The sequence below is a fragment of the Nilaparvata lugens genome, chromosome 8 (assembly GCF_014356525.2).
Source record: "Nilaparvata lugens isolate BPH chromosome 8, ASM1435652v1, whole genome shotgun sequence".
NCBI lineage: Eukaryota > Metazoa > Arthropoda > Insecta > Hemiptera > Delphacidae > Nilaparvata > Nilaparvata lugens.
In genome coordinates, this window is record NC_052511.1 from 36,879,307 (window position 1) to 36,905,909 (window position 26,603).

The window sequence follows — 26,603 nt, forward strand, 5'->3', positions numbered from 1 at the left end:
TTCGATGTTTTAGCGCTATAGATGCGCTGTTTCATAGTGAGGTCCACGTTACACAGTTGGCAGTGAAGATAGTGCTTTGCTGATTTTCTACCTTGCCACTGCCTTCTATAAAAGATAGCTGATTTTGTTATATCTTTTGTAATATTAACTGTTTATTCTTGATAAGAATAACCAATTATATTCGTCAAGAGAATTTATTTTTCAATGATTTCTTAATAATTTTTTACAGATAGAAATAAATTGGAAGTTGCATCATTTGTTCAAATGCTAATTAATAAATGATTATTATTGAACAGAGATTCCAATTAAATGCTGTAAATCACCCCGAATCAATCAATCAATCAGTCGAATCAATCGACTTCTGCTACTGCAAATATTGTCAACAGGGTAAACAGCTGGATGGAAATTCGATGAGCGCTACTATACAAAAATTATTTGTCAGCCCGGGATTCATCGGGACTCATCGAATTTCCATCTAGCTGTTTACCCTGTCGTCAATATTTGCAGTAGCAGAAGTCTTCGGGGTGATTTACAGCATTTAATTGGGATTTTCGTTTGATAATAATTAATAAATTTTTATAATTGAGATGAAATATTTTGTGAATTACAGTAATTATATATCTACATTGTTGAAAAAACCGAACTGGCAAGTTTCAAAGGTAGAAAAGGATAGCGCTCTCTACTTTGTATAATAGACAAGGATAGCAACACCAGTGTTAATCAAATACTGCCATTATAATGTGGATCTCACTAAAGCTTTGCAGTTTTTATTTTTAGTAACAGAAAAGTGATATTCATCTATTAATTTAATTGTAAAAAATACTACAATCATAATATAATTATGACATTGAAGGAAAAACTTGGCTGAGCCTGTATTATTTCTCTCCAAAAATGTTGATAAAAAGTTAATGTTGTCCAAGGTTAAGATTATGATATACACGGCTTCGTCACTTGATTTACTGAGACAATCCAACATTCGCCTGGAGTTTTAACACTGGAAAAAGAATATTTTTGTCAACAATACAACATTTTTTGTACGTCGACTTTCTTACGACAATAATTATTGAAGGAAAATATTTCTGTCAACATCATTTTTTGTATGACAACTTCTGTAGGTCAATCGAAGAACAACAGGATAGTGAAAGATGACAGGTTTGGCACACGCGTCTCGAGCCATGGTAGCCCATCTTCTGGACGGTAGCGGAATCAGCGCAAGTAGTAGGTCCAGTAGAGTATATTGAACATGGCAAAAGCCAGTGGAAACAGGAGTCTCGAATATTCGTCAATCTTTCGAGCGGTTTTCATGTTTTTCGTCAGTTGACCTTGGAGAACGGTGCTCTTCCGAACCTAAAACCAGAGACAAAATATAATTTTAAAACACTAAAAATATAAATATTATTGAAATAAAATCACTTCACTTGTATGGGCTACTTTTTATTTAAATTATCAAAAACAATATAAAAACATGAACTACGGTACCTTTTCCTTTTATTTGAAATATTTAAACTTGAAAATATACCAAACAATATTTATGTCTTCTTCATTTTCAAGTTTTCAACTGTATTGAAAAAGTAGGCATGTTTGCTATATGTTTTACTTTGTCCTCTTTATTACTTTCCTTGCCCTATCACCATAGGTAAGGAAAGTATTGCTTTCCGAAAAAAATTAAGGTACCCCAATTTCTAAATTTCTATACGTTTCAAGGTCCCCTGAATCCAAAAAACTGGTATTGGTCTGTATGTGTGTGTGTGTGTGTGTGTGTGTGTGTGTGTGTGTGTGTGTGGTGTGTGTGTGTGTGTGTGTGTGGTGTGTGTGTGTGTGTGTGTGTGTATGAGTGTATGTGCGTCTGTGTACATGATATCTCATCTCCCAACTAACGGAATGACTTGAAATTGGAACTTAAGGTCCTTTCACTATAAGGATCTGACACGAACAATTTCGATCAAATGCAATTCAAGATGGCGGCTAAAATGGCGAAATGTTGTCAAAAACAGGGGTTTTCGTTATTTTCTCGGAAACGGCTCCAACAATTTTGATCAAATTCATACCTAAAATAGTCATCGATAAGCTCTATCAACTGCCACAGGTACCATATCTGTCAATATTTGCAGTAGCAGAAGTCTTCGGGGTGATTTACAGCATTTAATTGGGATTTTCGTTTAATAATAATCAATAAATTTTTATAATGGAGATGAAATATTTTGTGAATTAGAGTAATTATATATCTACCTTGTTGAAAAACTGAACTGGCAAGTTTCAAAGGTAGAAAAGGATAGCGCTCTCTACTTTGTATAATAGACAAGGATAGCAACACCAGTGTTAATCAAATACTGCCATTATAATGTGGATCTCACTTTAGCAATGTAGTTTTTATTTTTAGTGTCAGAAAAGTGATATTCATCTATTAATTTTATTGTAAAAAATACTACAATCATATAATAAAATTATGACATTGAAGGAAAAACTTGGCTGAGCCTGTATTATTTCTCTCCAAAAATGTTGATAAAAAGTTAATGTTGTCCAATAAAGGTTAAGGTTATGATATCATACACTGCTTCGTCACTTGATTTACTGAGACAATCCAACATTCGCCTGGAGTTTTAACAGAGGAAAATGAATATTTTTGTCAACAATACAACATTTTTTGTACGACGACTTTCTTACGACAATAATTGAAGGAAAATATTTTTGTCAACATCATTTTTTGTATGACAACTTCTGTAGGTCAATCGAAGAACAACAGGATAGTGAAAGATGACAGGTTTGGCACACGCGTTTCGAGCCATGGTAGCCCATCTTCTGGACGGTAGCGGAATCAGCGCAAGTAGTAGGTCCAGTAGAGTATGTTGAACATGGCAAAAGCCAGTGGAAACAGGAGTCTCGAATATTCGTCAATCTTTCGAGCGGTTTTCATGTTTTTCGTCAGTTGACCTTGGAGAACGGTGCTCTTCCGAACCTAAAACCAGAGACAAAATATAATTTTAAAACACTAAAAATATAAATATAATTGAAATAAAATCACTTCACTTGTATGGGCTACTTTTTATTTAAATTATCAAAAACAATATAAAAACATGAAGTACCGTACCTTTTCCTTTTATTTGAAATATTAAACTTGAAAATATACCAAACAATATTTATGTCTTCTTCATTTTCAAGTTTTCAACTGTATTGAAAAAGTAGGCATGTTTGCTATATGTTTTACTTTGTCCTCTTTATTACTTTCCTTGCCCTATCACCATAGGTAAGGAAAGTATTGCTTTCCGAAAAAAATTAAGGTACCCCAATTTCTAAATTTCTATACGTTTCAAGGTCCCCTGAATCCAAAAAACTGGTATTGGTCTGTATGTGTGTGTGTGTGTGGTGTGTGTGTGTGTGTGTGTGTGTGTGTGGTGTGTGTGTGTGTGTGTGTGTGGTGTGTGTGTGTGTGTGTGTGTGTATGAGTGTATGTGCGTCTGTGTACATGATATCTCATCTCCCAACTAACGGAATGACTTGAAATTTGGAACTTAAGGTCCTTTCACTATAAGGATCTGACACGAACAATTTCGATCAAATGCAATTCAAGATGGCGGCTAAAATGGCGAAAATGTTGTCAAAAACAGGGGTTTTCGTTATTTTCTCGGAAACGGCTCCAACAATTTTGATCAAATTCATACCTAAAATAGTCATCGATAAGCTCTATCAACTGCCACAGGTACCATATCTGTAAAAATTTCAGGAGCTCCGCCCCATCAATGCAGATAGATTCCCAATTATCAGGCTTCAGATACAATTGAAACAAAAAAATCAAGTGGAGTAGATTGAGCATGAGAATCGCTACAATTAATGTTCGTCAGTATCATTTTCACCTAAAATTGAAAATAAGCTTTAAATTCGAGAAAATGTGATTATTCAATTGCAAATTATTGTTGATTCTATTAAATCATTCACTATGAAGAGATAGCAGACCTCATGTGTGTCTCCAGCGTTATTGCCCTGTCACCAGCAGCTGGCTCAAATCTTTGAATAGTAGACTTGTGATGCGCGGGAACACTAGCGTCAGGTGATCAATTCTCATAACGGCAAGGAAAGTTGTGTGAGTGCGCCACACCAGATTTTTTCCAAGGTTTTTGACTACTCTATATGTAAAAAAAGTCCAGTTTTTACCGATCCTAACGAATATTTTTTTCCCCTGTGTTTTAGCATCTTCAATAATTATTATTATTATTATTATTATTATTAAAACCATTACTGTAAGTATCATTCTACTTGAAACATTTCAAACAACTATATTGAGGTCCACGTTATAATGGCAGTGTTTTATTAGCAATAGTATTGCTATCCTTGTCTATCATTCGACAAAGCGGATAGCGTCATATCTTTCTCGCTCTACTCTGTTGCTAGAGACTTTCTACAATGTAGAATTGATAATTTATTAACAAAATATATTTTATCATAGTTATGAAAATTCAATATGAAACTATTGAAAAATATAATTTCTTGCTTAATAAAATATGATTGATTATTTTAATTGAGAATGAACCGTTAATGTTACATCAATAAACTTGTATAAGCTACCGTCTATAGAAGGCATTGACAAGACAGAGGCAGCGGCAACATTGATATCCTAACTTTCTCCACTGCCATTATTTTAATTTAATTCTTTTTTTTATTCAATTCATGTTTTTACATTGCTTTTAATAAATATAATTGAAGCTGCTAAACCGAATGCAAATAATCGTCTGTAAGGATCGGTGAAAACTAGACTTTTTTAAATGTTACTCAAAAACCTTAAAAAATAGAGAGGCAAAGTAAAACAAATAGCAAACATAGGCCTACTTTTCTCAATACAGTCGAAACCTTAAAAATGAAGAGGAAATAAATTGTTTGGTACATTATTTCGTACATAAACGTCCATACAGCTTCCAATCTTAATATAGTTCAGATTTAGTAGGCTGAAGAGTACATTTTTGAGTGGTCACTTGAGACGAAAATTTAATATATTTGATATATCGTGGCTCCCCTGTAGTGATAATCACTTCAAACTGTCAGCACTGCTCATAAATAGCATCAATGTTCCCCAATCAATCAATACTGACAGTATTAAATGAATCTCATCATAAGTTGTATAACCTTAAATGGAGTTAAGGAGCTACAAATTTACAAATTTTGATTTCAGGGGCTTAGGTAACTTATCAGATCCAAATAGAACTAAACATTTCAATTTCAGGGGCTTAGATAACTTATCAGATTCAAATAGAACTGAAAATTTCAATTTTAGGTTTTTACTCAAGTTGAAAGATTCAAATAGAAATGAAAATTTCTCAATTTTAGGAACTTACTCAAGTTAACGGATTCAAATAGAAATAAGAATTTCAATTTCAGGAAGTTACTCAAGCTAACAGATTCAAATAGAACTGAAAATTTCAATTTCAGGAACTTATTCAAGTTAACAGATTCAAATAGAACTCATCATCATCTTCACTTCAGGGTTTAGGTTTATTAATTAACCTGTTCCAGTACCCATCTCTCTCTTGGCCTTCCTACATCTCTTTTTCCAGTATTAATAGGTCTATAGTTTTGGACTTCAAGGGGCATTCTTCCAGGTGACATTCTATCCAAATGACTGCACCAGTTGCGTCTATTTTGTTTAATTCTTTCATGCAGAGGAGCAACCGATAAAACCTGTCTTATATGGCCAGTTTCACCGGCAGAGACCTCGCTCCTGGAATATCATATTACTGACGATCATATTTCATATTTGCAGCTCTCCTGTACTTTCACATGGGGATCTTACGAATAGCCGACAGATCTAACAACTACGCCGCCGTTTACTCAAAGTTATGACTCAACACTTTTTCTCAAAGTCTAACTTCCTTAAAATATAGATAGAAGATTTCTGATTCGGATTTGGATCAGCGACCCCAAATTCTTTAAAGCGTAAGTCCCATTTTCAAAAAATACCCGAAAACAAGGGAGTTATAGCTGTTTTTAATATAGCTTTCCATTATCATATGATTATACAGGGTGATTCACGAGGATATGCGGTAACTTTGAGAGCTCATTCTATATGTAAAAATAATGAAAAAAAAACTTATATAAACATAGGTCCCGAAATGTTTCGTTAGCGAGTTATACAGGGTTAAAGATTTCGCCTGGATTTCAGTTCCACTGAGTAAATGAAGACTCTCTGAAATTCTGGGAAGTTAAATTTAGGGGCAAATGCCATTGGTGGCACTATGGTTTTTTACCTGAAAAATTGATTAGAACAGGTCCCAGAACTGTGAGATGAGTAGTTTTTGATTAATCCAGTGTAAAATGCAAAAACATTGAGTAAAAAAACACAATTTTTACATTTGGCCAGCAATCGCTTTGTTATTTTACCAATAAACTGATCAAATTTCAGAACAAAACTTGTAGAAAATTTAATTCTAAACAAAACGGTATGATTAAAGTATACAGAAAGTGAACAGATAATCGATTAAAGGAAGTTTTATTGAAAACAGAACAACACACGTTTTTCATTTGGCCGACAATAACTCTGTTGATTTCTTATTAAAGATCTGTAAAAAGTTAATGATTTTTACTTAAATTTAACACCTTAATTTTTTTACTAAAATTTCAAAATAAAATAATATTAAAACACAGTTTTAAAATAAAGAAATAAACATAAACAACAAACATAAATAATAAAAAAAATACACATGTTGAGCGGATAATTTATTTTCATAAGTTGGCACTACAATAACAGCTGATCAACAATGATGTGATTTGAAATGTAGAATTTTAATTCCTTGAGAGGTAACAACTGAGTTTTAGTCCACGTGTGTATTGTTCTGTTCGTCGTATTGAATTTAGTCCGTGTTAGCATTGTTTTGTCCATAGTAATTATTAAATTGTTGGAGTAGTAATGCCATACTTATTTTCAACTGAAGAATACGCCGATATGGTGTTTATTTACGGTGTATGTGAAGGCAATGCTACAATCGCTGTGGAAGAATACAGACAACGTTACCCTTATCGTAGAATTCCAAATGCTAGAACCATTATTTCTACATTTCGTACGTTACGGGAAACAGGATCACTTCCAAGCGTAAAGATCCAGTCTGACTGCCCTCGCCAACATGATGTTAATGTAGAAGAAAACATTATTGCTGCTGTTGAACGTAGTCCAGGTATTAGTACAAGACGTATTTCAAAGCAGTTTAGGGTTTCGCAATGTACAGTTTGGAGAACACTTAATAAGAACAACCTTTATCCCTACCATAAACAAAAAGTACAGCATTTACAACCAGGAGACAATGAACATCGCTTGGATTACTGCAATTGGTTAGTCAATCATCGTCAACTCTTCAAGTACATTTTATTTACCGATGAGTCACAGTTCACTCGTGATGGTATCAACAATTTACGAAACCAAAATTCATGGGCAGAAGAGAACCCTCATGCAACAATTGAACATAATTTTCAATACCGTTTTAACATTAATGTATGGTGTGGTGTTATTGATGATAAGCTAATTGGACCGTTTATTTTTCTAGAGCGCTTAACAGGTTAGGCATACTTACAGTTTCTTCAAGAAGAATTACCGACATTGCTGGAAGATGTTCCTAATGCAACGCGACACAATATGTACTTCCAGCATGATGGCGCACTGCCACATTTTTCAAATGATGTTTCCACCTATCTAAATCATCAGTTCCCAAATAAATGGATCGGTCGTGGTGGTCCTATACACTGGCCACCAAGGTCACCAGATCATATGCCATTGGACTTCTGCATATGGGGATGGATGAAAGATCATGTTTACGAGGTCAAAGTAAATTCCCGTGAGGCGTTACTTGATCGAATTAATGAAGCCTTTGTGCAGTTAAAGGAGAGCCCCGTAGAACCACGAAAAGCAACAAGAGCAATTCTTAAACGAGCAGAAAGATGCATTGAAGTTAATGGCAACATTTTTGAGCATTTATTGTAATTTTATTGCATAACTTTACATTACAGTTTTCAATAAAACTTCCTTCAATCGATTATCTGTTCACTTTCTGTATACTTTAATCAACCCTTTTGTTAAGAATTAAATTTTCTACAAGTTTTGTTCTGAAATTTGATCAGTTTTTATTGTTAAAATAACAAAGCGATTGCTGGCCAAATGTAAAAATTGTGTTTTTTACTCAATGTTTTTGCATTTTACACTGGATTACTCAAAAACTACTCATCTTACAGTTCTGGGACCTGTTCTAATCAATTTTTCAGGTAAAAAACTATAAGAAACAATGGCATTTGCCCCTAAATTTAACTTCCCAGAATTTCAGAGAGTCTTCATTTACTCAGCGGAACTGAAATCCAGGCGAAATCTTTAACCCTGTATAACTCGCTAACGAAACATTTCCAACCTATGTTTATATAAGTTTTTTTCATTATTTTTACATATTGAATGAGCTCTCAAAGTTACCGCATATCCTCGTGAATCACCCTGTATAGTACGTACTAAGATAAATAATACTCCTGCCTCACAAAGGGACAGGCAAAGGTTTAAGAAGTTTTGAACACCTGAGAAGGTTATACATAAACAGTTTAATTTTTATAAGTTCTAGTTTTCCAAAAAAATATTGAACTATGAAAAGATGAATCCAAATATGAAATCATAAATCATCTCCACTCATCACCCAATAAAATAGGAGGAAAAGGATGTTGTACAGTAAAATTCACTGAATTTCAATTGTCATTCAACAATCCAATTATCAGGTTCAAATCGTTGAATATCACTTAAATTCACAGCAATATTGACTATTTCTTTTTACAATCGAAAAATCTATTATGAACATACAGTATGAACATTGTGCTGATCTGAATCGATCTATGGTAATAATAGGAATTGAAAGAATAGAAAATGTCATGGCATTCCAAGTAGTGATGTCTGTGTATTAGAACTGCTGAGTTGATAATGCATAGTGAAAAAAAGTCATGAATAGCTCAGACCAGCCTGGCCTGTGATGAACCTGTATAAACAATTCATAGAATTCTTAGAATTCATAGGAACGGTAAAAAAAACAATTTTACGAAAATCGATGTACATGTACTGGATTTAGAAGATCAATACGATAATGTTCTCTATCACAATTTAATCATAGAAATGTTTAAGTGAAAACGTTGGGTGCAAACCTTCTGCCATGAGGAGACAAATAAATTTATGAAAAGCTTGATAGCTTGAATAGTGATCTGATATTTGTTACACGTTTTTATTCTAAGACATAATATGTCTCAGACTAATTTTTAATGTTTCTTCAATCGGCAGGAAAACTTTGGTTTTTCAAAGTATCTTACTCCCTTATTTTGGGGTATTTTCAGAAATCAAGATAAATAACCTGCCAAATTTCCTACACGAATACAGTGTAAGTTGTATTATAATAGCTAGAGTACTTACGTACTGTATAGTACAGTACCTGTTCGTTTTTACCGTATAATTATATGATAATAGAAAGCTTTATTAAAAACAGCCATAACTTCCGTTTTCGGATATTTTCGAAAACGGGACTTACGCTTTAAAGAATAGGGGTCGCTGAATCCAAATCCGAAATCAGAAATCTTCTATCTATATTTTTAAGGAAGTTAGACTTTGAGAAAAAAGTGATGAGTCATACTTTGTGGAACCGTCGGCATAGTTGTTAGATCTTGCCTCTGCTTGCCTCGAGGGAAAAGACGTGACAAAACGAGGTTCCTGGATAGGAGTCACCATGTGAAAGACACGATTTGACTCAATGTACTTCGACAAAAAAACGAGAACACTGTTCAGTGTTCAAGTTGCACGTCTCCTATCGTGTGAAAGAGGCCTATCAGTCTTTCTGATTCTATCAACTCTAGTGCAAATACACTGCTTGGAAACCTCATTTCTGCAGCTTGAATTCGACTGTCCATTCTACGTGTGTGAATCCAATTCTCACTTCCATATAGGAGGGTCAGAGCTGTAATAGTATTAAATAACTATATTCTCGTTTATTGTATTGTTTTATTTTTTAGGTTTCTATGTATACTGCCACATACTTTCTGAAACTTTGAAATTTTATATTGTACACATCAATAGCCTACCTGTATCATATGTTACATCATTACCAAGATAGTTGAAATTTTTCACTTGTTCTATTACTTTTTCGTCCAATTTTATTTTGGTTCTGATTGGATATTTTCCTCTGAATGCCATTGATTTGGTTTTTATAACTGATATTCTCAAATTGTAATTTTCAGCAACTCTGTCCAACATGAGAACTGATTTTTGTAAGGAATCTTCATTTATCTGAATTATTATCACTAAGTCATCTGCATATATAATTGAGTTCACAAAACTAGTTCAAATAGAACTAAAAATTTCAATTTCAGGAAATTACTTAGTTTAAGATTCAAATAGAAGTAAAAATTTAAATTACAGGAGATTAGATAACTTACCAGATTCAAAGCAATAGCATTGGAAAGCATATCCTTGCCGTTTGTCCTGGAGTCTGTTGGCTGAACGTTGTTGTGCGTGAAATCAGGAGCTATTTTCCGCCACATGTAGTTCACAAATGTGAACTCTAGTAGGGCACAGAATACAAACGCTGAAAAACGTTAGAAACGGTCTTGAAATATTTCCAATTTTTCATTTGTATTAGTTAAAGACACCTAGTTAACACCTAACACCTAGTAACAGTTAACACCTTAACACCTAGTTAAAGACCAATAAGGTATTCTATTTTGACTTCAATTGATGAGAATATTGTTTGTGAAGGTAAAACGCATATTTCCAAATGAATATGTTTCTTGACACTGTATTACAAAAGTAGATTAATAAGTCTTTTGTTGGTGGGGAGTCCCGGGACCGACAGTTCAACGTGACCATCCGACAAGACGGGAGTGACCTGGTCAAAATATTTCGGTAGTGGATTTGAACCCGGGATATCTTGGCTGCAACGCAAGCACTCTATCTAGCATTCTAGACCATGGATACCTCCTTGATACTGTCTTCAAGGATGTCAAATTATCCTATAATGAAACATTGAATATAAGAAGAGTTCATTCACTGCTAGATACAGGTTCTTTTGGTGATAAGTGGGTTTGAACCCGGGATCTTTTGGCTGCAACGTAAGCACTCTATCATATCTAGCACCACGGGTACCTCCTTGACACTGTCTTCAAGGAGGTCAAATTATTCTATAATGAAACATTCAATATAAGAGTTCATACAGCTAGATACAGGTTACTCAATTACAAGCTATATTAATTTGATTGTATGGTATGAGATGTAGTGGTATTTCTCCATAATTGAAAGAATAAGACGTTGATGTTGTCAATACCACTTTAATTTATTCGAAAATTAATTCATCTTACAGAACCAGTTTTCATGGTAACACCTACCACATCTTCAGCTGAACTAATGTTGTTTGTTATTGTTGAAGGAACAGGATTACATTAGTTCAGCTGAATATGGGGTAGGTGTTACCATTAAACCTGGTTCTGTAATGTGAATTAATTTTTGAACAATTATTTTGGTATTGACAACATCAACGTCTTGAGCTGCGTTTACACCAAAGTTATTAACTAAATGTTAATAACTTAATCCTGATGGATTCTATAAATTGAACATAGCTTATCATACACATGATGAACATATGTGTTTGTCAAGTTCCATTCAATCAAATAGAATCTATAAGGATCAAGTTATTAACAAAATGTTTACATTTTGTTAATAACTTTGGTGTAAACCAAGCTTTATTCTTTCAACAAGGAACAAGCTATATTGATTATAGTGAGGTCCACGTTATAATGACAGTGAATAAAGATAGAAGAATAGCGTTGCCGATTCTCTGCATTAATTAATCATATTTCTACACTGTCAAAAACATAATTTGCACCGTTTGTGGACCTAGAAAAGGATAGTACCACCGGCTTTGTCGGAAGATAGCAAAACCAAAGTTGATCAAATACTGTCATTATAACGTGGACCTCACTATAGTAATTCATATACAAACCTTTACATAGATCGGTCATAGAGCGTCAGTTGATCAATTTTCATAACGGCAAGGAAAGTTGTGTGAGTGCGCCACGCCAGATTTTTATAGAAAATTTTCAATATGGAAAATGGAGTTGGAAATTAAAGATTTTTTAAAATTAGAGAGCCGTTTTGACTGGACTTATCATTTTTCAATAATACAAAAAACTAATATTATCCAAAAATCGTAACGGTGTTGATAGATTGGATCTGAACTATCAATTATTAGTTTACTTTCTCTATTTAAATAAAATGTTCTAAAACAATTGAACATTCTTAATCTATGATACATCAATACCTATTTCCTTGCCATACAAAACAATTTCTTCTGTGGTGATAAATTCATTACTATGACATAAACTTCCACTCCTAATTATTTAAAATAACCAATACTTTCAATGTTAACTATTAAGGCTGTTCGGAACACCTTTTTATTTTTATTTAAATTGGATAATCTTTTTCAATATAATTGTTAAGATCATCATAAGAGTGAGAAAAAGTGGCAACTGAAATTTTTAAGTGGTCTAATAAGCGAGTTATGGGTTGTAATGTTGAAGTGCTGAACTCCGTTTTCTTTCCAGATCATGAACGGTTTCGAATTATCCATTGGAGTTTTTTTTAATACATTCAATATATCATTGGCTTTGTTCTAATATGCGTTTCTTCGCGATTTATGCCAAAATAAACAAGTTATCGAATTTACAAAAAATGTTACTTTTTTATTTATGAACTATAAGGGGAATAAAATGTTTTAGTTTGGAAAGATAAGTTTTTTAAATTTTTAAGAGAAGTTCTGTTAATATAGTCAAAACCGTTTATGATGTGGAAAGAAAACGGAATCTGGAAAGTTAGCACTTCAACAACCCATAACTCGCTTTTTTATTAGACCACTTAAAAATTCCAGTTGCCACTTTTTCTCACACTTATAATGTTCTTAACAATTATATTGAAAAAGATTATACAATTTAAATGATAAAGAAAAGTGTACAGCCTTAATCCCGAAACCAATCAGAGAAGCCTCCTTCTCGGAAAAACGTTCTCCGTTTGTTCTCTTGAAATTTAATCATGATTACAATATAACAGGCGTTTGTGCAACAGGGCCTCAACATTCAGATAGATACCACTACTAAAAATACAACTATTATTATTAAAGTATGGCTTGGATTATGGGTATTCCCTTAGGAAGATAGATACCTAGATATATTTCTCGATCCATGAAACATCTATAGATGAATAATATCACGTCAAAATGTTTTAGAACTTAGTTATACATAATAGAGTACAATTCAATAAATTATTATGCCTATATGGTTTCAATGGTTGTTAAAGCATTACAGGTCTATGCTGGATTCAGGCAGCTGAAAAAACTCTTCAACATAAGGCTGACATAGCCACTATCTCCCATGACGGAAAACTGTGACAGTAGGTAGGTAGTTATTCTTGACTTTCGCATAAATTTAATTCTGAAAAAGTTTCTTCTGATTTTAGAAAGCCAAAAACACAGAACACTAAAACACGTCCAAAAAAATTAGAATTTTGAAAAAACACAATTTTTAATACGGTGATAAAATCATGCGATTCAAAACTCAATCTTGATGATTCGTCCGAAAAAATTAGAATTTTGAAAAAACACAATTTTTAATACAGTGGTAAAATCATTTGATTCAAAACTCAATCTTGATTATTGACTTAATTATTCTGCAAATTTCTGAATATGCGGTTAATCAATAGGCTTCAACAATGATGAAATCAATAATGATTAGATACTGATTATTACGTGCAATAACTGAATTCATGGTACCCTTGACAGCTGTATAAACCTGTCACAGATTGACGTTGATAGCTGCCCCATAACTATAACACTATATATTATAGTCTACACCACTAAAACACTATATATAGTTTACACTTACACTCTCACAAATGTACCTAGAATACAGGTATAACTAAAATGTATTCTAGGTACATTGCTGTATAAACTGCAGTACAGTAGCTATAGTTAACTACAATAAATAGATCTCAACTATTACATACATATTATGTATTATAGTACATACTATATGATACATTATATACATGTATTTATGTATATATACACACCTGTACATGTCCCCATCCAGACATCAATCGCCTTGACATAACTGACTTGGGGTAGACCACTTTGGATACCTGAAACAATTATGTTATTATAATGATTGCATCACAACATTAATGCATGTTGATGGTGGGCTAGTAGTGTATGACAGGTTATGTATGACACTCTGTCGTACGTCAATTCAATAGTCACAATAGTGACTATTCAGAACTAAATCAAATCAAATCAAATAATTTTTATTGAAAAAAAAGCATTATGATCAACTCACAATATCCATCCAAAATTTCGGATAACAATTATTACATGTTCAAAAAAATTAGTAAGCTTTAAAACTAATGTACATTGAGAAAAAACAGTTTCTGATACAATAATACTACTTGCTGTTCTATATAATATAATTCACGTGCAAGTAGGAGCAAAAAATAAATTGAATAAATAACTAAACTAGGAACAAGAATAAATTTTCAAAAGTAATGAAATGATGCGAATATTCAGTTTTACCATAGATATTGCTGTTATACATGATATTTTGGTATTACACAAGTGAGATTATACAAGATTGAACAATTACGTTTGAACTTAATTTTTCAAGATTTTAATTACTGAATGCACATTTCTAAGGGTGCGTACAGATATACGCGCCGCGAACATGAGCAATTCACTTTTAATCAGCTGACTATATCTGTATTTTTACAGAAAAGGTAAGATACAGATATAAAAAGCTTGGCATCAGCTGATTAAAAGTGAATTGCTCATGTCCGCGGCGCGTATATCTGTACGCACCCTTAGAAATGTGCATTCAGTAATTAAAATCTTGAAAAATTAAGTTAAACTTGTTGAATCTATTTCATGAGTTTGTGCCTATATTTTTGGTTTAATCTTCTACTATCTACTTATATACATATCTTATATCTTATATACATATCGTTTTACTGTTGACCCCTCACTTTTTTATTATTATTCTTCATTAATTTGTTACAGTAATGTTCTTCCTTCTTCATCATATATATCCTAATATATTTCAATTGTAATGAGTTGTAATACTTTTTTGTCTTACTTTTTCATTTTTCAATTATTTTTATTTAGAATAATATTTTTAATTTATTATTTTGTAATTTCGCAATGTATAATAATTGTAATGTTATAAATGCAATAGGTTTTTCAAGACCTGGCATGTGATAAATAAATCAGTCAATCAATCTGACCGATTCTATCCAATGAGAGAAAATAGCTGACATCGTTTATTTTTAACCACCATTCAATAATGAGTTTATTGTATCATCTTTTACATTTTTCTCCAACAGAAGTCCTTTCTCGTTATAATTATACATGTGAGTGACTTTCTTACTCAACACTGAAATAATTTGAGTAAAAAAACAGAAGATATTATATAATACATGAAACACCATATTTTATGAACATAATACACTGTTTCAAATACAGTGCATAGAATCTAATTACTCTTTTTATTCAAGTTAAAGTTGGTTTTCATTTATTTTGACCACAAGTCAAGGTTGATGATAGTTTTAGAAGTTTTTGAGAGCTGAGCTTATTAGCATGATAATACAAATCAAGTGGATTAACGTGAAAAATGATCACTTATGTAATTCAGGCTATGACCCGGTTGCACAAAAACCGGTAAATCCTAACCGTGATTAACTTTACGAGAACCGATCACAGAAGGAAGGCTTTTTTGAAAAGACAGCTTCTCTGATTGGTTCTCGTAGAGTTAATCACTATTAAAATTTTACCGGCTTTTAAGCAACCGGCACTATGTCTTTTTGAATTTACATTTTTGTGTTATATGGTACATTCTGAAGCAACCTCTATATGATTTATTCGAGGATTTAATTCCATTAGATTTGATTTGTTTCTTCTAAGTTATTATTCATTCATTTTTCCATTAATACAATTAAAAAACATAATATAGCCTAGATATGACTGGGCGAGAACAATAGGCCTAGTCCAAAACATCCTAATTTTTTCAAGAGATGCAATTTATAATAAATAGGCTCGTAAAATTGTTGGTCCCGGCTGCAGTATGACAGTCGTAAGGTCCATTGACGGCTTAAAATATAAATATTCAGGCGAGGTGGAACTTCCGTCAGGAACTCCCCACCAATAAAAGCCATACTGTACAAATATTATTTTATTATAATAAATATATTTGTTTGAATTCTCCAGCTCTTTTATTAATTTACTATCAATAACTGAAATCGAGATGGATAATAATACACTATAGTTCTGATGCTAAATATATGACACAAAAATAATAGTTCAGCATATTTTTAGCTTCCATTTTTCTTTCATCCCAGACTTTTCTGCAAAGAGTAGCATTTCACTGCTCTCAGAGCAAATAACCAGTTATAGATGGACGGCAAATTTGTAGAGTTCAAACGCCAATATTGAAGTTATCTTTACAGCAATCAAGCATCGACTCAAACTTATATCAGCTGTCGAAACCAATTCCCCCCCCCCCTTAAGCCCACCATTATACCCCCCCTAACCAATACTCCCCGGGGAAATTATTTAGTGCTTTCCAGCAGCCAATACCCGCCCGGAATACAGCACTATGAAATAGAACCTGCTAAAGTATGCATTTCCTATCTAATTGGAGTCAGTAAGATGAGTTTTTTGGTGTTGATGTATGTGAAATAACAACTCATTTTTGGAGGAATTTCTATATTTGTATTGATTTAAGTAGATAGTAATATGAGGATACTACCCCACTTATGGATCAATCAAATTTGCAAAAAATTATATGTTATTTTCAATCAAATTTCATTAAAATTAGACTAAATTTGATGAAATTTAATAAAATAATTGATAAATTAATAAAATTCAAGTAAAAAATTAATAAATTTTTCAATCATAAAAAATACTGTTAAGTATCAGAAAAATTTTTTGGATCGACTTATTTTTCAACAAAAATTGGAAAATATCATTCAATTTAATTTATTAAATAAATCAAGAAAATTGAATTTTACTTGGAGACTAAAAGTCTCCATTTTAATTTGATTTAGAATTTAATTTTTAATTTTTAATTTTTAATTTTTATTAGAATTTTAAATTTTAAAAAATTATGAAAATTCTCTCATTTCTAATATAGGATATTTATCATCATCTTCTAAACCTAATAAAACTAATTTTATTTTAAGTTTATTAAATTCTTTAATAGATTTTTCATCAAACATTTCTAAATACTTTTTTGGTAAATATGTTATAATTCTTCTAATTCAACTGATATGAAACATACATTATTTTTTGTTTTGATTTTTTTAATATTTAAAATTTCATATTCTTTATTAATTTCTAAATCTTTTATTTTTTTAGTTATCTTAATTTTTCCATAATTATTGAATTGTTTTATTAATGAAGACATTTTTATATTTCTATTTATATGGAAAAAATTTTAAGATATTTTATATTTTTATAAATCATTAAGTTGAATGTTTTAATTTGTTCCATTTATTAAAAAATTTATTTAATAAGAAAATACATCCATCATCTTGAAAAATTACTATTAAAAAAAAAACAAAACAAAATAATCCAAATGGAAATATGATCATATTTTTTTTATTAAAAAAAAAACAAAATAATACAAATGGAAATATGATCATATTTTTTTATTAAAGAACAAAAAAAAAAATAATAATAATCCAAATGGAAATATGATCATATTTTTTTATTAAAAAAAAAACAAAATAATCCAAATGGAAATATGATCATATTTTTTTATTAAAAAAAAAAAAAAAAAAAAAAAAAAAAAAAAATAATCCAAATGAAATATGATCATATTTTTTTATTAAAAAAAAAAAAAATAATAATAATAATCCAAATGGAAATATGATCATATTTTTTTATTAAAAAAAAAAACTAAATAATCCAAATGGAAATATGATCATATTTTTTTATTAAAAAAAAAAAAAAAAAAAAAAATAATCCAAATGGAAATATGATCATATTTTTTCATTAAAAAAAAAAAAAAAAAAAAAAAATAATCCAAATGGAATATGATCATATTTCTTTTATTAAAAAAAAAAAAAATAATAATAATCCAAATGGAAATATGTCATATTTTTTTATTAAAAAAAAAAAAAAAAAATCCAAATGGAAATATGATCATATTTTTTTATTAAAAAAAAAACAAAATAATCCAAATGGAAATATGATCATATTTTTTTATTAAAAAAAAAAATAATAATCCAAATGGAAATATGATCATATTTTTTTATTAAAAAAAAAACAAAATAATCCAAATGGAAATATGATCATATTTTTTTATTAAAAAAAAAACAAAATAATCCAAATGGAAATATGATCATATTTTTTTATTAAAAAAAAAAAAACAAAATAATCCAAATGGAAATATGATCATATTTTTTCAAAGGAGTTAAACAAATTATAAAACAAGATATAGAAATTATTAATAAAAAATATAAAAATCCAGTAGTTATTCCTTATAAAATAGAATTAGCAGATGTAGAATTAGAAACATTATTAATTAATTTACCAAAAATGTTAGTAGAATTAAAAAAAAGAACATCAATTATTCTAGTTTAGATAAAGATATTGATATAGGAGAATTAGGATTAATGAAAACTAAAAATGTTATACCATTAGTTTTAAAAAAAGAACAAATGTTAGAAGTAAACTATATCCATTTACAATAAAAGAAATAAATTTAGTTAATAATGCATATTTAGTTTTTACAGAGAAAAGATTACAAGAATTCGAAGAAATAGAGATTAAGAAAGAAAAATTGATTATTTAGATAAAATTAAAATTATAAAAGGAGAATATAAAAAATTAATAGAAAAAGAACAAGAAATACAAGATATGGAAGAAGATTTAATTTTTTATTTTAAAAGACATTGGAAAAATTTCGAAAGATATATTATAAAATTTGAAAATATTACAGAATGTTATTATCTAATTATTGGTTAGAACAAGAAATGGAAACTAAAGAAATAGATCTAGATTATAAAATTAATATTAAATTAGATAAACTTAAAACTACACCAAATAAACATAAAGAAAGAATTGTATTTGTTGCTTAAATAATTTCTTTTACAAAATTAAATTTTTCTGGTACTTCTATATTATTTTGTTTAAAATATTCTAATAAATCTTTAGGATATAATTTATTTTTTCCTTCTAATTCTTCTATAAATTTATCAATAAAATAATATCCAAAGAAATAATAAGGTACTAATCTATTATTTTTTTCTAAATCCCAAATAATATAAACATTATAATCTAAATAATTATATAATAAATACCATAATTCTTTATTTATTTTATTTTTTGTTATATAAACTTCTACATCTTTTTTGTAAGGTGCTAAATCTTTTGGAATTATTAATTTATACATTTATTATTTATTACTTTTATTATATAAAATATTTTAGAATAAATGGAAGAGATAAAAGATTATAACCATAAACTATTATCTTTATTTTATGCTAATAAAACACATTACCAAAGGATTAGAGAAAGTATAAATAGTTTATTAGATGAAGAATACCAAACAGAAAATTTGGATATAATATTAAAAAAGATGGTTGTGTTCTAATTACTGTATATGATCGAGAAGAAGATACATTTAAAGAGTTAAAAGAATTAGATAAAGAAGAAATATCTAATTATAAAACAAAAATAATTAATGCTATTAATAAATGTTATCCAGAAGATAAAGATATTAAATTAGCTACAGGTAGTGGATTATATTTTAGAAGTTATTATTAAAAAAGTAGAACAATAAAAAGTTAATTATTAAAAATTGAAAAAAAAAATAAAAAATGATAAATTGATTTAATAAATGAGTATTTTAAATACAATTGTTTATACATTCTTTTTAAAACTAAAAATACACAAATTACTTTGGAATGGTAATACCTAAACATATTATTTAAACATTAAACAACGATAAATTAACGTTATTTAAACGTATTATTTAACATTAAACAACGTTAAACATTATAACAACGATAAATAACGTTAATTTAATGTTGTTTAATGTTTAAATAATACGTTTAAATAACGTTAATCTATCGTTGTTATAATGTTTAATGTTTAAAAAAATATGATCATATTCCATTTGGATTATTATTATTTTTTTTTTAATAAAAAAAATATGATCATATTTCCATTTGGATTATTTTTTTTTTAATAAAAAAAATATGATCATATTTCCATTTGGATTATTTTGTTTTTTTTTGTTTTTTTTTTAATAAAAAAAAATATGATCATATTCCATTTGGATTATTTTGTTTTTTTTTGTTTTTTTTTTAATAGTAATTTTTCAAGATAATGGATGTATTTTTCTTATTGAATAAATTTTTTAATAAATGGAACAAATTAGAACATTCAATTTGATGATTTATAAAAATATAAAATATCTTAAAATTTTTTCCATATAAATAGAAATATAAAAATGTCTTCATTAATAAAACAATTCAATAATTATGGAAAAATTAAGATAACTAAAAAAATAAAAGATTTAGAAATTAATAAAGAATATGAAATTTTAATATTAAAAAAATCAAAACAAAAAATAATGTATGTTTCATATCAGTTGAATTAGAAGATTTATAACATATTTACCAAAAAGTATTTAGAAATGTTTGATGAAAAATCTATTAAAGAATTTAATAAACTTAAAATAAAATTAGTTTTATTAGGTTTAGAAGATGATGATAAATATCCTATATTAGAAATGAGAGAATTTTCATAATTTTTTAAAATTTAAAATTCTAATAAAAAATTAAAAATTAAAAATTAAATTCTAAATCAAATTAAAATGGAGACTTTTGATCTCTAAGTGAAATTCAATTTTCTTGATTTATTTAATAAATTAAATTGAATGATATTTTCCAATTTTTGTTGAAAAATAAGTCGATCCAAAAAATTTTTCTGATACTTAACAGTATTTTTTATGATTGAAAAATTTATTAATTTTTTACTTGAATTTTATTAATTTATCAATTATTTTATTAAATTTCATCAAATTTAGTCTAATTTTAATGAAATTTGATTGAAAATAACATATAATTTTTTGCAAATTTGATTGATCCATAAGTGGGGTAGTATCCTCATATTACTATCTACTGATTTATATATATTTGTATTAATTTATTTACATTTGTATTGATTTATATATATTTGTAAGCAGTTCTCATACAAATCTAATTGGATCAACTGAACGTTGAGTTTTCCAGTTTATGAAGTATGAGAGATGATATTTTATTTGCATGAATTTGTATGCAGTTCATATTCATTGTGAAATAAAAACACACATATATAACCAAATTCTACAGTTTAATTTGGTACAGGACCACATAGAAACAAACACATATGGTATCGTAACGACACAGGTCACATTTTCAGGCTGACTAAAAATGTGACCACTGAAAATGTCACGAAACCATGGTCCTGCGCCAAATAAAACTGAAGAGTTTTAAGATATATGTGCGTTTTTATTTCATTATGGGACGGTTCTACAACATTGACAGTCACTCAGATATATTCATTGTATTTTCATTGGAGGGGAAATACATTTTTAGTCGTGTTAGTATTTGAGAAATAGCTATATTTCCTACAGTTGTAGGCATTCAACATCGGACTAGAAGGAGATTGAATGTTTAGGCCATGTTAAATGATAAAAAATAATATTGAAATCTGCAACTCTCTGGTAGAATCATAATACTATTGCAATATTTCACTGTTTATCAACTCCCAAGGTTGATTATTTCAATTTTATTATTCATAGGAGTGATTAAAATTGAATTCATTGATGTGATAAATAAATATACTATTGTTTCTTGATCCATTCCTAGCAGCGATGTATTTTTTCTATGTATTTTTTATATAGATATTTCTCTATGTATTTAACACGACATGCAGTCGAAATTGACTGCATATTACAGCCATATTTTGACTGCATGTCGTGTTAAATACTTAGAGGAAGAATACGAAATAAATGTTTGAAAATACCGTTGATAGCGGAATAAGGAGTCAACTATAGCGCTACTGAGGAAAGAGGAGGTAATTTTCCTTGCTCCGTATTAAACCGCTATTAGCCTGTTTAGATAGATAGATAAATGTCTTTTCACTTTGAACAATTAATTACGACATAGCACTATAGCAGTCAGGTGACTGCTATGTCTGATTGAACCTGACTGCTATGTCGTAATTGATTGTTCAAAGTGATTATTTAACAAGCAGTTCGTAATGGAATCAAACATTGAAGAGAAATGTCTTTTATTTACACTTTACAATATCAACAGAGATGTTGGTGAAATTGAGGCAATCATTGCCCCCTCTTCCACTTCCACGTTTAGAGTGAATTCAACTATAGTACCCTTTTTGTTTTCAAACTGAATGACATTACAAATTAATTTCAATTGAGTAGTCCTGAACAAAATTCATTGACCGAGCGAAGTGAGGTCTACGATTCAAGTCTCGATGGCTTTGCATTTCTCTTTATGTTTATAAATTTATGTTGCGCATTTACAGCGAAACGGAGCAATAGAATTTCATGAAATTTGACAGGCATGAAGTTCCTCTTTGAATTTCGCATCGACGTATAGATACGGTTTTTTGAAATTTGCATTTTAAGGATAATATAAAAGGAAAAGGAGTCTCCTTTGAACGCCAATATTACCGTGAAAATAAGACTATAGAATTATTCAATCATAAATCAGCTGTCGAGTGGATTATAAATTGCATGCAAATGATATCTCAATGTGATTTGGTGGAAAATCAGCTGTCGTGTGGACTATTAATTGCATGCAATTAATAACTCAATATAGTCCGGGTCCTGTAGCTTTGCCTGTTGGCGGAATATCACTAGACTATACTACCCGTTCAAAAACATTCAAATTCAAATTTATTTCTCAAAAACATACACAATTATAATAATATAATATTATAACATCCAAAAATAATACAAAAAAATAGTATTAAATATATAAAATGATCCCGAAATTGCAGTAATTTTTATGTCCATCCATGTTTAAGGAAAAGCCTACAAGGTAAAACCTGTGCGTAGACCTAAGTTGCGTAATATATTTATTCAATATAAACTAAGAAATTAAACCAAATTAAGAACAAAGATTAGTGGAATTTACACACAAATATAATTTTGTAGATTAGTAGTTGATGAAATTAGATAAAAGTTAGTAGCACACAATAATTATTATTCTATGATACAAAAAAACAAAACATGAAACAAGAAACAGTTGGTGCCTAGAAGATTTTTTCTCCAGTTTTATTTGATCTTATCCATTCCTCAATCTCGCAATTTAGTTTTTTGCTCCGGCTTGTATTGGCAACAAAATGAGTAGGAACAAGATTTTTTATCCTCTGTGATAAGTAAGTGAATTGTCTTCTACATACATTCAAATCCATCCTGTCTTGATGGAATGTTTTTCTAGTAGGACATACATTTTAATTCAAGTTTCTGTCACGAAGAATAAATTTATTTTTATTCTTTTAAATATATATTATCAAGTTTTTCATGTACAGCTGTCGAACAGTTAGTACTTTGAATTCATTGGAAAGATCGCTTGTAGGATAAAGTCTGGGTTTGCCTAGAATTGTTTTAATAATATATTTTTGAATTATGAAAAGTTTTTCAAAATGTGTGTTCAAGGCTCCACCCCAAGCTCTTATTCCATATTGTAAAACAGCTTGTGCATAAGAGAAGTAGATTAATCGAGCTATTTTTAAGTAATTTAGTTCTCTAATTTGATGGAATTTATAAATTAGAAATTTTATTTTTAAACACATGCTGTTTATATGAATGTCCCATCTCAGATATGGATCCAACAGTATTCCCAGGTATTTTACTTGGTCCTTTTTCGAATTTCAGGACAGAAGCAGTAATTTGTTGATTTTTGACAATATTGCAGTTTACTTGGTGTATTTTAATACTTTCTATTTCATGAGGTTGTGTTTGGGCATTGGGTGAGAAAGTCATGAATACGCTTTTAGAAGCATTTAAAGTAAGCAGATGTTCATCGAGCCATGATTGTGCTACTCTTAGTCCATTTTTTGCGCTAAGGCGCACATCCTCCCAGGAATTGCCAGTGAAAGTGAGAGCGGTATCATCAGCAAAGGAAACGATTGAGCAGTTCCCAATGTCAACTTTAAAAAAATCATTAATATAAATTTGGAAAAGTATTGGTGATAAAACAGTGCCTTGAGGCAGACCATATTCAGTAAGGTTTTTATTACTTGATAAAGTATTCAGCGTAAGTAGTTGATACCGTTCAGTTATTGAATAGTTTGAGAGGTGAGCCTCTGATTCCAAGGTGTTCCATCTTTTCTAATAATCTTGACTGAGATACAGTGTCAAAAGCCTATGCCAAGTCTAAGAAAGTTGTATTTTTACTGTTGAAGTTTTCAATTATTATTCTTTCCAAAAAGTCAGATATTGCATCTTCTGTTGATATGCCAATCTTGAATCCATATTGATTTCTATTGATAATCTATGTTTATTCAAATAACTCACCAGTCTCTTTTTTATAATTTTCTCCATTATTTCAGCTAAATTATTTATTAAACTTATTGGGCGATAATTTGAGGGGTTTGATTTATCACCTGATTTATAAAGAGGAACAACTTGAGCAGCTTTAAATAGTTTGTGAAAATAGCCTACCAAAAAATATTCATTTATTATCATTTTAAGAGGCTGGCTCTACAATATAGGAAGCTATTTTTTCAGACAGGCAGAACTCAAATTGTCTACTCCAGGAGAAGAGTTACTTCTGAGAGAACTGATTGTGTATATTATGGAAGAACATGGACATAGAACATTCTTGAAAATGTATCTTACCATAAGCTGAGGCCATGGTTTTAAGTTTAATTATTGATGGAAAACATTATTTTTACATTTTTCTTTTTGAATCTGATGATTAAAATTGCAACAAATTTTATCGAGAAGAAATTGATTCCTAAAATCATGAGAAGAGAGAAATGAAGTTTGTAGGAAATCAGCATTATGGTAATCTATTTTTTCAAATTCAACACACCGATTTTTCGCCGACACGAGAACACAGAACGTTCTCTGATGGGTTGATTGGTTTTGCGTATCGACGACAGCCCGACCTGATAACTGCGCTCACACTCAGATTCTGGGGCAACACGTCACGGTACGACAGGACAGAAAGCTCGCTTCGCTCGCCTTATCCGTCTAGCCAGGGGGCTCCGCCCCCTGGACCCCCGACTGGATCGTCCAAGAATGAGATCAGCAGGCTCGCTTCGCTCGCTTGCATTTTTCATTTGCGCATTTTTATCATATGTTGGGACAATCCAGTCGGGGGTCCAGACTAAATGTCAGGCTTAACGGATATGGCGAGCGAAGAGAGCCTGACGGCTAGTACTATAATATTCCCAGGATTGAAGTAGCAATTCCCAATCAATTTTTCCGCGATAAATGCATTTAAATCTTCAACTTGGTGCCAACCTAACAAAGTCAACTCAACTTAATGCCAACCTGACAAAACTATTAATTTAGTTGCCAGTTAACAACTGTTTCGAAGAGGTACTCTATCTAGACTATAGTTCTATAGTAACATATGATATGAGAATTTCAATTATAATTGAGAAATTGGAAGAAGAAGAATATACATGCTCAAGACGAATTTTAAACCCTTAAAAACAACCCTTAGAGTTAAAATATTGCCAAAAGATCTCTTAGTGCGCCTCTAAAGGGCCAACTGAACATACCTACCAAATTTGAACGTTTTTGGTCCGGTAGATTTTCAGTTATGCGAGTGAGTGAGTATTTATTTTTGAGAAAACATAACAACTGGTCAATGTAGCTTACAAAGCGCGAGGTCTACTGTTCACAGAACTACTAGTATAGTTTTGAGCAGGGCTAAATTTCTAGAATAAGGAGTACCGGATCTAAATTTCTAGAATAAGGAGTACCGGAGCTTTAATTGGAATTTTATTCTAGGCATTTTAAATTGATAAATTATTCATTTATTTTTGAGAAAACGTAACAACAGGTCAATGTAACTTACAAAGCGCGAGGTCTACTGTTCACAGAACTACTAGTATAGTTTTAAAGCAGGGCTTAATTTCTAGAATAAGGAGTACCGGAGCTATGTTGAACGGGGGTCTGGGGGGATATGGAATACCCCCCAGGGAAAAAGGGTCCGGGAGTGTTCCCCACAGTTTTTGTTTTTCATTTTTTTTTTAATTTACCTGAGCTCTGCGACGAAACAGCGAGAAGTGTGGTAACTCCAAGCGTGGTACGGCCGGGCACAGAGTCGACATCCATCCAGAAGGACACCCAAGAAATGACCACTATCAAAATGGTTGGCAGGTAGCTTTGCACCAGGTGAAAGCCCACTGATCGACTCAGGTAGAATTCGGCTACCAGGCAACTATAGTTACCTAAAAAAACAACACAATTTGATTTTTACTATCAAAGAAACTACAATATCGACAATAAATTAAATATATTTTATTTCATCACTCATGAAAAATAAAACG

The 26,603-nt window shown here is 30.3% G+C and overlaps 1 protein-coding gene across 1 annotated transcript in view; it reads right to left on the bottom strand.

The window, feature by feature from the left end:
* Nucleotides 1-2,526: 2,526 nt before the first annotated feature.
* LOC111064559 (glycine receptor subunit beta-type 4) overlaps nucleotides 2,527-26,603 on the bottom strand; it is a 51,273-nt gene continuing 27,196 nt past the window's right edge. The window contains exons 7-10 of the mRNA XM_039435138.1: nucleotides 26,313-26,504; nucleotides 14,102-14,170; nucleotides 10,423-10,571; nucleotides 2,527-2,956 (exon numbers count right to left, since the gene is read on the bottom strand). Coding sequence (XP_039291072.1) covers nucleotides 2,816-2,956; nucleotides 10,423-10,571; nucleotides 14,102-14,170; nucleotides 26,313-26,504 — 551 coding nt within the window. The 3' untranslated portion in view covers nucleotides 2,527-2,815. The remainder of the gene's footprint in view (nucleotides 2,957-10,422; nucleotides 10,572-14,101; nucleotides 14,171-26,312; nucleotides 26,505-26,603) is intronic.